Source organism: Sapajus apella, unplaced genomic scaffold (assembly GCF_009761245.1).
Source record: "Sapajus apella isolate SASKATOON/1434 unplaced genomic scaffold, GSC_monkey_1.0 scaffold4, whole genome shotgun sequence".
Classification (NCBI taxonomy): domain Eukaryota; kingdom Metazoa; phylum Chordata; class Mammalia; order Primates; family Cebidae; genus Sapajus; species Sapajus apella.
Window position 1 is genome coordinate 52,038,700 of NW_022436944.1, and position 14,459 is coordinate 52,053,158.

The following is a 14,459-nucleotide window of genomic DNA, read 5'->3' on the forward strand; positions in this document are numbered from 1 at the left end:
GGCACGCACCTGTAGTTTGAGCTACTTTGGAGGCTGAGGTGGGAGAATTGCTTGAGCCCAGGAGGTTGAGGCTGCAATGAGCTGTGATTGCACCACTGCACTCCAGCCTGAGTGACAGAGCAAGACCCTGTCTCAAAACTAAAAAACCTGACATTTGTTTTCTTAGTCCGTTGAATACTGGAATAAAGATGGTGTGGGGTAGGAGGGTGTACACAAAGGACAGAGGAGGGCAAGTGAAATCAGCTCACTGAGAGCTGCAAGAGGTGAGGTGATGATTGTTGGTTAAAAACTTCAGGCTGGGCATGGTGGCTCATGCCTGTAATCCTATAATAGCACTTTGGGAGGCCGAGGTGGGCAGATCGCATGAACCTAGGAGTTCAAGACCAGCCTGGGTGACATGGCAAATCCTCGTTTCTACAAATAAAAAAATTACCCAAGTGTGGCAGTGTAGTCTCACCTATTTATGCTTGTAGTCCCTGCCACTTGGAAGGCTTAGGTGGGAGGGTCACCTGAGCCCAGGGACGTCGAGGCTGCAGTGAGCAGTGATCACGCCACTCACTCCAGCCTGGACAGCCACAGAATGAGATCAGTCAAAAAAAATTTTTTTTTCTTCATGGAAAAACACAGATATTCTGGTACCATTCCAAATAGAGGCAAGCAGTTTCCTTCTATAGCACAAAGCGGCAATTAAAATATTTGATGTTTGTGATGATACTGGGTCATCAAAAGGGTTAGCTGTATTAGCAATACTGTATTTAATTTTGAAAAGGCGAAATATACAAAACTATATTTAATTGAGCTCCTTATTGTTTACAGGAGAGGTTGAAAAAGAAACCTTAGGTCACTAAAAAGAAACTTTTAGCTCCATAAAAGTTATCCATCATCTATCAAAAACCAACAACACATATAAAAATGTAAAACATTAAAATGATAAAATAGAATAAGGATTGCCACCATCAGCTGTGTTCTGGAAGATGGTTCTGGAGATTCAAGCCAATGCAATCATTTACAAAAAAAAGAAACAAGTGGTATAAATATCGGAAAGGACCAAAGCTGCTGTTATTGCAGATGTCTTAGCCAGAAAATTCTAGAAATCAGCTGGGCATGGTGGCTTACACCTGTAATCTTAGCACTTTGAGAGGCTGAGGTGGGCAGATCACCTGAGGTCAGGAGTTCACGACCAGCCCAACCAACATGGTGAAACTCCGTCTCTACTAAAAGTACAAAATTAGCTGGGCGTGGTAGCCTAGGCCTGTAATCCCAGCTACTTGGGAGGCTGAGGCAGAAGGATCACTTGAACCCAGGGGACAGGTTGCAGTGAGCCGAGATTGTGCCATTGCACTGCAGCCTGGGCAACAAGAGTGAAACTGCATCTCAAAAAGAAAAAGAAAGAAAATTCTAGAAATCAACTGACATCACGTAGGGTGGTCAAATACCTGTAGACCCAAAAGACTTGTGACAAACAGCAGTTCTCACTCCCTTAACTCCCCGTGTGTCTCCACAGAGACAGCTATTCCGGCTTTACCCACATCTGTAGTTATAATATGCAAGCTGCCATCTTCTGATTCAATTCTGAATGTTAACTAGTCACTTCTTGTTACCTTCTCTTAGCTTGGGCCACCATAACAAAATACCAGAGACTCATAGACTAGGTGGCTTAAACAACAGGAATTTACTTCTCACAGTGCTGTAGACAGAGTCTAAGATTAAGGTGTCAGCAGGGTAGGTGTCTGCTCGGGGCCCTCTGCTTTGGTTCCAGACAGCCCCCTTCTTGCTGTGTCCTTACATGGCCTCTCTCTGGTGCACATTGGTGGAGAAAGTGTGACAGGAAGCTCTCTGGTACCCCTTTTCATAAGGACATGAATCTCATCATGAGAGCCCCCACCCTCATGACTGCGTCTAAACCTTATTACCTACCAAAGGCCCTACCTCCTGATACCATCACACTGGGATTTAGGGGTTCGACATGTGGGTTTGGGAAGCACCCAGTTTGGTCTGTGGCACCAGCTACATGATTGAAGTTTTCTTTCTCCATGTTCTAATTCTTTTGTTTCTTTTTTTGAGACAGGGTCTCACTCTGTCATCCAAGCTAAAATGCAGTGGCACAGTCACAGTGCATTGCAGCCTCAGCCTCCTGGGCTCAAGCAATTTCCCCACCTCAGGTTCGTGAGTAGCTGGGACTACAGGCGTGCACCACCGTGCCTGGCTTGCTTGCTTATTTATTTAACATAGAGACAGAGTCTTCCTGTGTTGCCCAGACTGGTCTTGAACTTTTGGGCTTAATCAGTCCTCCCACCTCAGCCATCAAAAGTGCTGGGATTCCAAGGGTATGAGCCACGTCCTCGGTCTATAATTAGTTTATGATTTAAGTCAATAATCTGTGTGTATTATCCTTACATAAATATTAGCTAGAGCTGAATGCTGTAGTGAACAATGATTTATTTTGGTTTTTACTAAGGTTAATAATAGTGAGTTTGTTTTGGTTTTTTGCTTAGTTTTTGTTTGTTTTTTGTTTATGCTTGAGTTCTCTCTTTATATAGACCTTGGTTCTAGAAACAATTCACCTGCAGCTGACTGGCCAGACCAGCACACCCTGATGGGCTGTACTTTGGCCACCTCCAGCACAGCACTCAGCTGTGACACCAAAATAAGTTAGATCCGGCCGTGTGGGGCGGAGCAGGGACGGGGCTATGCAGGTGCCACGGGGCTCGGGGCCTCAAGACTGTTGAAGGCCAGGCTTTGTAGCGAATTTTGTCTCACATCTTTTCCAATTGCTTCTCAGGGAAGTTTCTCAGAAGGCCAATCTCGTCACGTAATCAGAGTCCCCATTTGGATCTTGGATCTGTTTCTCCAGGGGTCTTCCCTTCACTGTCATCTGTGGAATTCCTTTTGCCCGTCTGTTGGGTTGAATTTGTTTTGTTCTCTTTCTTGCTTTTCTCCCTCATTTTGGTGGAGCAAGTTCCCTAATAGCTTCAACTGATAAAAAAGAAAGTGAAATGGGCCGGGCGAGGTGGCTGATGCCTGTAATCCCAGCACTTTGGGAGGCTGAGGCGGGCAGATCACGAGGTCAAGATATCAAGACCATCCAGGCCAACATGGTGAAACCCCGTCTCTACTAAAAAAAAAAAAAAAACACAAAAATTAGCTGGGCATGGTGATGTGCACCTGTAGTCCCAGCTACTCTGGAGGCTGAGGCAGGAGAATTGCTTGAACCCGGGAGGCAGAGGTTGCAGTGAGCCGAGATCACGCCACTGTACTCCAGCCTGGCGCCTGGCGACAGAGCCAAGACTCTGTCTTGAAAAAAAAAAAAAAGAAAGTGAAATGACATCAGGCATGGTGACGAGAGCCTTTAACATGGCTTGGCTGTCTTGAGTCACTCTGCTCCAATCTGGTTCCTTCTATGTCTGAGGCACCTATCTTGCTTGGATTTCCCTTCATCATGGAGATGACCTTCACCTCTTTCTGTGGTTCTCTTGTTAGTTTATCCCATGCCACCTTTTTGAAAGTTTATGCTCTCATTTCAGTGAGTCATATCCTTCCATAGATTCCTAAGAGTAGATGGAAGATAAATTTTTTTGACATTACATATCTGAAAAAAAACATATTCTCCACTTGCGCTTGATAATTTTTACCAGGTAATTTCTAGATCAAAAATAATTTTCTTTCAGAAATTTGAAATCATTGGTCATTGTCTTCTAACATTCTATTTACTTTTAGAAAAGATTAAAAGCCATTCTTGTTTCTGCCTCTTGTAGGCAACCTGTTTGTTCTCTGGGGGTTTAAAGAACCTTCTCTTTGTACCTGATGTTCTGAAATTTCATGATGTACCTTCATTTGGGTCTATTTCATCCACAGTGCTGGATACTTAGAGGAGTCTTTTTACATAGAAATTCACATCCATAAATTCTGAGTTTTCTTGAGTAGCTGATTTCTTTCCCTCCATTTTCTTCACTCTCTGTTCCTGGAATTTGTTTGTTTTTAAGACAAGGTCTGGCTCTGATCTCAGCTCACTGCAGCCTTGACCTCCCCGGCTCAAGCAATCCTCCTACCTCAGCCTCCCAAGTAGCTGACTACAGACATGTGCCTTCACGCCCAGCTAACTTTTGTATTTTTTTGGTAGAGACGGGGTTTTGCCATGTTGCCCAGGCTGATTTTGAACTCCTGGGCTCAAGCAGTCCATCCACTTCGGCCTCCGAAAGTGCTGGAATTACAGGCATGAGCCACCTCACCTGGCCCCTGGAACTTATTAATCAGATGTTTGACCTTCTGAGCCCTTCCGCTAACTTTTTCACTTTACCTCACCTGTTTTTTTCTTTTCGTTGTTATCTTTTCTAGGAGGTTTTCTCGATTTTATCATGTAACATTTCTGTTGAGTTTTTAATTTCTACTATTCTGTTTTTAATTTCAAAAACTATTTTTATTTTGAAGGACTACTTTTGTCTCCTCCTTGCAACCTCCTGTTTCTTTTTCACTTTCGTGATGTCTTTTCTCTCTAGGATACTGATGATTTTGGAGTGGAAGGTGTTTTCTTCTACCGTTTCAAAGTTTCTTTCTTCCAGTTTGTCTTTTGGTTTTTGCTTTCTATTTATATAGACATATGGAAGGCTTTGCTTCTAGAGTGCAAAGCTGCCTGGATGCCCTTAGCATGTGGATGGGGCTTATGAACCTTGAACTTCATTGAAGCTTGACCTGGCTGGGCTGCGTGTTGGGGAATCCCCCAAGTCAGTATCTTTGTCTTTTTTCTTATGCTGGTGAAGATCTGACTGCCAGTATTCTTAGAACCCAGCAGAGGGAAAGGCTAGGGATTGGACAGATGAGGAGGTCTTCATATTGAATACTTAATCATTTAAGCCCCTTGTTTTCACTATAATGTTCAAGCCCTGTGTCCCTCAATCCAGATACTATTTCGTTTTACCTTCTTTACAGTGTTTCTCAATCAGAAGTAATTTTGCCTCCCAAAGAATATTTGGCAATATCCAGAGACACTTTCGATTGCCATTTTCAGTTGCCACTAAGAGTGGGTAGGTGGAGCACAACTGCTGGCATCAAGTAAGTAGAGGACAGAGAAAGTGCTGTGCACATCCTACAGTGCACAGGGGAGCCCTCCGCATCAAGAATCGTATTGGCCCAGGCAGAGCATGGTGGCTCACACCTGTAATCCCAGCACTTTGGGAGCCCACGGCAGGCAGATCAGTTGAAATCAGGAGTTCGAGACAAGCCTGGCCAACATGTTGAAACCCCATCTCTACTAAAAATACAAAAATTAGCTGGGTGTAGTGGCACACCCCTGTAATCCCAGTTACTCAGGAGGCTGAAGCAGGAGAATCACTTGAACCTGGGAGGCGGAGGTTGCGGTAAGCCAAGATCACGCCACTGCACTCCAGCCTGGGCAACAGAGCGAGACTCCATCTAAAAAAAAAAATTATTGGCCCAAAATGTCGATATACCTGAGGTTGGGGAATCCTAATCTGGAGAATAAACTTTCACGCTAACGATGGAAGCGGGGTAGTCACCCAGCAGCTTGCAGTAGAGCAGAAGGTAAGGACCTAGCGACTTTCTTTTTTTTTTTTTTGAGACGGAGTTTCACTCTTGTTACCCAGGCTGGAGTGCAATGGCACAATCTTGGCTCACCGCAACCTCCACCTCCTGGGTTCAGGCAATTCTCCTGCTTCAGCCTCCTGAGTAGCTGGGATTACAGGCACGCACCACCATGTCCAGCTAATTTTTTGTATTTTTAGTAGAGACGGGGTTTCACCATGTTGACCAGGATGGTCTCAATCTCGACCTCGTGATCCACCCGCCTTGGCCTCCCAAAGTGCTGGGATTACAGGCTTGAGCCACCGCGCCCGGCCGGACCTAGTGACTTTCAAACAGCTTCCCACCAATCGTCCTTATTTTAGCCGCTCCTCTCCCGCCTCCAACCTTTGCTTCCTGTCCTAGAGCTACCTGAGTCTTTCCAGACTGCGGTGAAGTTGGTTTGTTTCTTGACTTACCTGTTAACCACCTTAGAACTCAGCTTTCTCGGGGTCGTTAAGTGAGTTATCCATCGTTCATATGTGTTCTAAGCTTCTAAAAATGGTACGGTTGTCTCTTTTCCTATTCAACCCATCCTCTTGAAAATTTTAGAAGGGTTTCTGGAGGGAGAAAAATTGGGTGTTCAGTCTGCTATACTTTCCCAGAATGCTAAAACACATGAAATACATGTTGAAGCTACAGTCATTGGCACTGACACAGCAGATGAACATGGGTGAACAGAATGAAATAAAGATTCCAGAAACTGCCACAATATATGGGAAGTCACTGACAAGTGCTATTAGGTCAACTGTCTATCTGCTAGAAAAAAAATAAAATTTGCCTTTCTTTACCCCATATATAGAACTCAACACTAGTTGGATTAAAGATGTAAGCTTATATACAAAGCTATAAAAATATAGGAGAATGTTTTCATAATCTTGTGCTGAGGATGACCTTGCTTCAGAAGGTAGAAATAGGCCGGGAGCAGTGGCTCAGGCCTGTAATCCCAGCACTTTGGGAGGCCAAGGCGGGTGGATCCCTGAGGTCAGGAGTTCAAGACCAGCCTGACTAACATGGTGAAACTCCATCTCTGCTAAATACAAAAAATTAGCCAGGCAGGGTGACACATGCCTGTAATCTCAGCTACTTGGGAGGCTGAGGCAGGAGAATTGCTTGAACCCGGGAGGCAGAGGTTGCAGTGAGCTGAGATCGTGCCATTGCACTCCAGCATGGGCAATAAGAGCAAAACTCTGCCTCAAATTTAAAAAAAGAAGGTAGAAATAAAAGAGTTAAAGAATAACCAACTATGTCAGCCAGGCATGATGGTTCACCCCTGTAATCTCAGCACTTTGGGAGGCCACAGCAGGAGCATCACTTGAGCCCAGGAGTTTGAGACCAGACTGGGCAACATAGCGAGACCTCACCACTACAAAGAAACAAAAATCAAAAAATTAGCCAGATGTGGTGCATTCCTGTAACTCCAGCTATTCAGGAAGCTGAGGTGAAAAGATCACTTGATCCCAGGAGGTAGAGGCTGCAGTGACCCTTGATCGTACCACTGCACTCCAGAGTGGACAACAGAGCGAGACCCTGTCTCAAAAACAAAAATAAATTAGTAAACACTTAAACCTTCAAAGACTCTGACTTTGAAAAATAAAACTGGATGGGGAAAATATTTGCCACATATATAGCTGGTTACCATCTCTCTTTTGTGAAGATCTCTACAAATCAGAAAGTGACTTTTAAAAATCTGGCCAGGCACAGTGGCTTATGCCAGTAATCCCAGCACTTTGAGAGGCTGAGGCAGGCAGATCACTTGCGGTCAGGAGTTCAAGACCAGCCCTGCCAACATGGTGAAAGCCTGTCTCTACTAAAAATACAAAAAATCAGCGGGGCATGGTTGTGCACGGCTGTAATTCCAGTAACACAGGAGGCTGCAGCATGAGAATCGATGAGAATCGCTTGAACCTGGGAGGCAGAGGTTGCAGTGAGCCAAGATTGCATCACTGCACTCCAGCCTGGGTGATGGAATGAGACTTTAACACACACACACACACACACACACACACACACACACAAAACTATCGCAGCCGGGCGCGGTGGCTCAAGCCTGTAATCCCAGCACTTTAGGAGGCTGAGGCAGGAGAATTGCCTGAACCCAGGAGGCGGAGGTTGCGGTGAGCCGAGATCGTGCCATTGCACTCCAGCCTGGGTAACAAGAGTGGAAATAAGACTTAAAAAAAAAAAAAAAAAAACAAAAAAAAAAAACTATCAAGAAATAAGGGGAGAACTCTTAAGTGGTTGATAAGCATTCAAAAAAATGCTCTACTGTCCTCAACATTGATGAAGAAAAATGCAAATTAAAGTAGAAACAAGATGCTGTTCATCAGTGGTTCTTCATGTGCAGTCCCTGGGCCAGCAGCATCAGCATCACCTGAGAACTTGTTAGAAATGCAGATTCTCAGATCCATCCTAAACCTGAATCACAGGCTTGTTTCAGCAAGCCCTCTAGGTGATTCTCATGGTCAAATATGAGAATCAACCAGGAGAAAGAAGGAACTGCATTCGGTGTTGCAGAGGGCTCTCTCACAGTATTGAGCAAGAGATATCAGATGTAAGACTGAATACTGTAGGTCCATTTATATGGAGATCAAAAGCAGGAGCTAATCTAGAATGATAGCGATCAGGGCAATTGTCACCTTTAGTGGAGAGGAGTAACTAGAAGTGGGGGTAAGGTTTTCAGGTGCTGGCAGTATTCTGTTTCTTGATTTGGGTGCTGGTTACACAGGTTTGTTCACTTAATGAAAATTCCTCAAGCTGTTCGCTTAGGATTTGCATACGTTATGCTGTATTTCAGTACAGCAGTGAAAGGTAAAACATGGGTTCTGTTTTTTTTTTTAAACAGGTTTTTAGCCATTTAAAACATGGAAATTTAGTCTGGTGAAGGTGGAAAAGCATGCATATACTGATAGAAGAGAGTAAATTAGTACAGGTTTGGGTTTATTTTTTGTTTTTTTGAGACAGAGTCTCACTCTGTCACCCAGGCTGGAGCATGTGGTGTGATCTCAGCTCACTGCAACCTCCGCCTCCCCAGTTCAAACGATTCTCCTGCCTCAGCCTCCCTAGTAGCTGAGGTTACGGGCACACACCACGCCCAGCTAATTTTTGTATTTTTAGGAGAGACCGGTTTTCACCATGTTAGCCAGGCTGGTCTCAAACTCCTGGCGTCAAGTGATCCGTCCGTCTCAGCCACCCAAAATGCTGGGATTATAGGCCTGAGCCACCATCTTTGGTCAATAAATTAGTACAAGCTTTTCCGAACAATTTGGTAGCACCTCTAAAGCTTAAAATATGTATTCTAGAAATTTTCCTCCTAGAAATCTGTCCTGGAATTCAGGTATACAGAGGCATATGTTATAAAAATGTTTCCGGGCGTTTTTGTACAAACATAAGACAACCTAAATTTCCATCAATCGGGGACTGGTTACATGAATTATGGAAAACTGAGTAACTGTTAAAATTGGCAGAGATCCGTGTGGAGTAGTGTGGAAGGCTGTCCTCCATGGTATGATTTACTGAAAGAAGCAAGTTTTAGGTCCGGTTAACAGAGTGATCCATATTTATAAGGGAGAAAGAAAAAGGTGTGCAGGAGGTGGTTATAAATGCAAGGGAAGAGGCTAAAAAGAGTAAATACAAAATTGGTTATGTTGGTTTTTCTTGAGTTTTTATCACTGGTGGATAGGGATGGGGATTCTCATTTCTTTGTATATTTCTGTGTTCATTTTTCACCTGCATTTATCACTTTGAAATATTTTAAAAGTCTTAGTTTTGCCATCCAAAAAAAAAAGTCTTAGCCTAAAAAAATGTTTATCAGGGAAAACAAACAGTATTTTTGTAGTCTAAGCAATAAAGATTCGGGTTTATCTGAAACGCAAAGCAGATGATGAATAACGTTTTTGAAGAGTGATTTTTATCAGCATTGGTTATCATGCGAGATAAAAGGTTTGCTTCTAGATATATTTCAGTTACCTAGGAATTCACTTGGGTAGAACAATGCTTTTCTTGACAGAGACATTCTATTACTTTGTTTGCTGGTGAGGTCATGGGTCAGGTATTCCTGTTCTTTGCAAGGTGGCTCGGTTAACAATATTGTGCCTTTGTGTAAAAGATGACAACAGCCAGCCAACTAGACAGTGCAGTCCTGGACAGCAGGCTTCACTCGCATTAATAATAAAAAACGTTTTTTCATTCAGAGCCCAGAGCTGTCAGTTGAGCCTGTTTAGCTGGCCACAGACGTGATGGAAACCCTTAAGCCCTGGTGATCCCATAGAGACAACATCAACACATCTGTAGCGCCTCTCCACTCATTGTTATGTTTCCCATGGGAATCATCCACAAAGGGCTGCTCTGACCCTCAAGAAGCCTGAAATGTTTTCCATGCTGTCATGTCAGATTACTTTGATTTACCAGTCTTACTGATCCAACAGAATGTCAAACACATGTGTATAGATTACCTGTCAGGATCAATTCAGGCCCAGAAACCTCATTCATATGAGGCTTAGCACTTTCTGGAATTATATCCCGTTTTGTGTATCTACACTTTCAATAAGAGTTGTTGTCAGCGATGTAACCACAAAAGCACATCTCCATGAAGCATCTTGTCTCTGGAATTCATATACTAATATCAATCAGATATAGGAATGTTGATGCTCAACTCTAAAGAGCAGAAACAGCAACATTCAGAGTCTTACCTGCTCCCCAGCACAGGCACCCAAACTATGCCAGGGAAGTGCTTCTCGCGGGAAGCAGTTTAACATGTCTCTTGGAAACCTGTCTGATGTCTTCAAGGTCATCACGGGAAGTCTTCCTTCTTAAAGAAGGGCTTAAGTCTTCTCTCTTCAACATCCACCTCTTCAAAACCCTGTTTGAAGGTCTCCGACTACCTCAAACTGCTTGGGTTGAAAATTCAACTCACAACAGCGCTCCCTTAACCTGTTCCTCTTCCATCGTCCCAACAGAACAAGTCAAACCCTAATCTACTTCAGAAAACTTTCTAGAGAGCTGGGGATCATTCCATTTTATGTTCTCCCTTTTCCTCCTCTGACCCAATATCTAATCCATTAAAGTCCCATCTGCTGAAATTTGTCTTAAATTCATTCACGTCTCAATATTCGCTGCCACCATATTGGTCTTGAAGACTCATATTCTCCCGCTTGGATTATTGCACAGTCTGAACTTGTCTCCCACACTGCTCCCCCTTACCCCTCCACATGTCCATTCTCTACCCACAGCCAGAGTGCCCTTATTAAAAAAAAACCTAGCCTAATCTTAACATTCTCTTGCTTAAAACCCTCCCACTGCCCTTCGGATAAAGCACAAAATCCCTAGACCTCCTGCGCTCATATCATCTGACCTTCCCCAACTCTCTTAACATTTTACACCAATATCCTACCTTACTAGACGTTCTTACAGGTTCTAGAAGGTAGCAGAGCCCTTCCCACCATCAGACCTCTGCCCACGCTGTGTTCTCTGCCTACAGCGTTGGCTTCCCGCCTCTGTCTTGCCAGTGCTTTCACTCAGCCTTAAGGTTATTCTTCAGCCTGGATTTCCCCGACGCTTCCCACGCCTGCCAACAAGGTTATTCCCCCATCACAGACCCTTATCACACCCTCTACCTTCTTCATAACATTTGCAACCGTTGTAATTGCTCAGATATTTCTCCCCACTAGACTTTACTTCTGTACAAGCAGGATCTGTTCAGTTTGAATACCACTGTCCTTGCGGCCCGAGAGCAGGAAGCCTGGCATATTGTAGGCGCTCCTGTGTGAAACAAATGAAATCTGTCTTCCGAGCCTGGTGATTAGAGTATTTTGTTTCATATACCACAAAGAAAGCGAAAACAGAAATGAAATTCTTTGTCCTGAGTCACACGGCGAGCCAGGACTTGCAGGGCGAGAGCCCACCCTGGAGTCCCGTTGCTGTGTCCTGGGGATGTGGTTCACTTCTGAACTTTTTCATGACTTAGGAATAAAGTCCACCTGGAAGGTGCTAGAATGTGAGTGCCTACCTTGTTCCAGGACTCAACACACCTACAGTTTAGGTCAGTTTGTTTTTCCTTGATGAAGTCTTTCATGAGTCCATGAGTGGCATTAATTTGGCTTGGGGATGGTCATGCTCGTCAGCAGTGGGGAAGGGTTGGGTGACTATTGCTGGGATAAATGCATGCTTGTAAAATGCTGAGTGTCTCCATCTGCACTGGGCCTTCGCTCATTCTCTCTTCCGAAAGCTCTCTCAGACCGCGTGTCACTGGCCATCTGTGAGAACAGCAGGGAATGCCCGGAGGTTCATCCCCTGAGAGCAGCTCAGCTCCAGGGACCACCTCTAAGTGCACCTGCAGCCTTGCTTCCTTGACAAGTATCAGCCTGGGAGCAAATTCCAGCCATGGATGTTGTTTTTCGCCAAGTGGTGTTTTAAAACTCCTGATTAGTGCTAATATTTAAAACCAAGATTATTATGCACAAGCTTGAGTTTCTGTATTCTCCTGGAGGGAGAAGAAAAGACCTGGCAAAACCAGCCCACAACAATCAGCTAGAGCTGAGTTTTAAGAGTACCCCCTAAAACAAGGTGTTATCGGTCCCTGCCTGGCCTGCCATGGTTACCTTCCTGGCATTTGCAGGCACATGAGTTTGCAAACCCTGTATGTTTAAGTCATGGCAGGGGAAGGTGGGGGTACATGCATGAACGTTGTAATTGACATTCTGTATAATTATTTTTTTCCTTTATCTTCTTTCCTCTCTTCTCTCCACTGCTTCTACCACTTCACAGGTTCTGGGGCTGCTGGTATGGACACTGATCGCCGGAACTGAGTACTTCCGGGTCCCAGCATTTGGCTGGGTCATGTTTGTAGCTGTATTTTACTGGGTCCTCACCGTCTTCTTCCTCATTATCTACATAACAATGACCTACACCAGGATTCCTCAGGTGCCCTGGACAACAGTGGTAAGGAAGCCATGGGTGGTGGTCTTGTCCAGTGCCCACTAGGTAGGATGTCAAGAGTCCTCCTGGAGTAGTCAATTCAAGACTCTCTCTCTGCCCAAAAAAGGTGGCCCATACCGTGCAGAACCCAACACAGCAGTTAGTCTCAGCAACATCTAATTGCCTTTCAAGTGGCTTACACCTGGGTGTGAAACTGGGCATGTTAGAAGGTCCAGAAATTCGTTTTAGGCAAAATTACAAACCAAGTCTCAGAAGACTGAATCAAGAAAAGCCAGGTTCTCTCCTGTAGACTCTCATTATTTCCCTGTGAACAGTGTCACCTGGAAATAAATGTCAGGATCCCATCCTCTGCAGATTGTGCTTCCTGCAAACCTCTCCTGGGGCTGTGGACTTAACCCTTTGTACCTCACAGCTCTTTGATGTCAGAGTACATAGTGTACAGAGTTAGAATGCAAATGAAAACTGCTATTAGAACAATAGGTGTTCTTATATATTTGAAAGAGAGAATAGTCAGGGATGACTGGGTTCTCCTTCTGGCTCTGGCACCATCCTGAATGCAGGAAGGTGAACCTACGGTCCAGGAGAAATAGATAAGAACGTGAGTAGATACGCAACCCTGTGTCCTAAGTGTAAGGGAGGCTGCCACCTCAGCTTAGGATGGCTGGGAACTCTTCAGAGGGGAAGTGACATTTAGCTTCACCCTGGAGATCAAACACACACATCCTAAGTGAACTCACAGGAATAGAAGGTGGGTTCCCCTTGCCTTAGGGCATTGACAGTCTTGTTGGGAAATTCAAAGTAGGTATATGATTTACAAACAAAATCCCAGTGACACCACGTGTTTATGTAGAAAGCAGAGCTTTTCGGCCGGGCGCGGTGGCTCAAGCCTGTAATCCCAGCACTTTGGGAGGCCGAGGCGGGTGGATCACAAGGTCAAGAGATCGAGACCATCCTGGTCAACATGGTGAAACCCCGTCTCTACTAAAAATACAAAAAATTAGCTGGGCATGGTGGCGCGTGCCTGTAATCCCAGCTACTCAGGAGGCTGAGGCAGGAGAATTGCCTGAACCCAGGAGACGGAGGTTGCGGTGAGCCGAGATCGCGCCATTGCACTCCAGCCTGGGTAACAAGAGCGAAACTCTGTCTCCAAAAAAAAAAAAAGAAAGCAGAGCTTTTCAGTGATACTATTGTCTGTTTTCAACCAAGATGTGAGAAAAAAATATTTAGTTCCAAAAAACTGACTTATGGACTAAATTTGAAATCTAGTCTATTTGTGGTTGTGAGGTAAGTTGGCGGACTTTCAGACGGCACTGTCATTGTCCAACCTGCACCTGGCTTCTTTCTGTGTTGCCTTCAGAGCTAAGTCAAGTCCCCCAAGAAAACAAGTCTCAGTTCCTTTCACAGAGCAGACTGACTGACTCCTAACCATTTCCCCAAATCCAAAAGTAAGGACTCTTTATTAAGGTTTTCAAGAAAGTGTGGCAAGTTTGAAAAGTAATTCCAAATATGGTGCTTATCACTGTCTAGGTAGCGGAAGCAGCCTTGTTCGAATTGGTATTTTCCTGCCTCAGCTGGGCATCAGGAGGGAAAGACTCGTTTAGATGCTGGATTCAAAAAAAAAAAAATCAGCACCTTGAGGTAATAGTAACTATAGGAACACAGGATGAGGGAATAATCAAAGTTGGAATTTAAGGAATGCCATTTTGGAGAAAGTTGTGTCCTAGGATGGGTCTTGAAAAATGTGCCTGTGAACTTGGACGAAGAGGAACTTGGACAGCGTAGTAGGGGAGCAAATTGTTGTGGAAGAATGGACAGTAGCCTTATTTCCCTGTTGCCTGAGTCCCAATTTCTAGTTATGTTATCTAGATCAGCAATTGGCATGCTCTCTCTGTAAGGGACCAGATAGCAAGTATTGTAATATTCTTTTTTTTTTTTTTTTTTTTTTTTTT

The 14,459-nt window shown here is 44.3% G+C and overlaps 1 protein-coding gene across 1 annotated transcript in view; it reads left to right on the forward strand.

The window, feature by feature from the left end:
* The window catches only part of CMTM8 (CKLF like MARVEL transmembrane domain containing 8), a 38,858-nt gene that overhangs the window by 11,405 nt on the left and 12,994 nt on the right, over positions 1-14,459 (forward strand). Inside the window, exons 4-5 of the mRNA XM_032260446.1 lie at positions 7,697-7,704; positions 12,340-12,513. Coding sequence (XP_032116337.1) covers positions 7,697-7,704; positions 12,340-12,513 — 182 coding nt within the window. The remainder of the gene's footprint in view (positions 1-7,696; positions 7,705-12,339; positions 12,514-14,459) is intronic.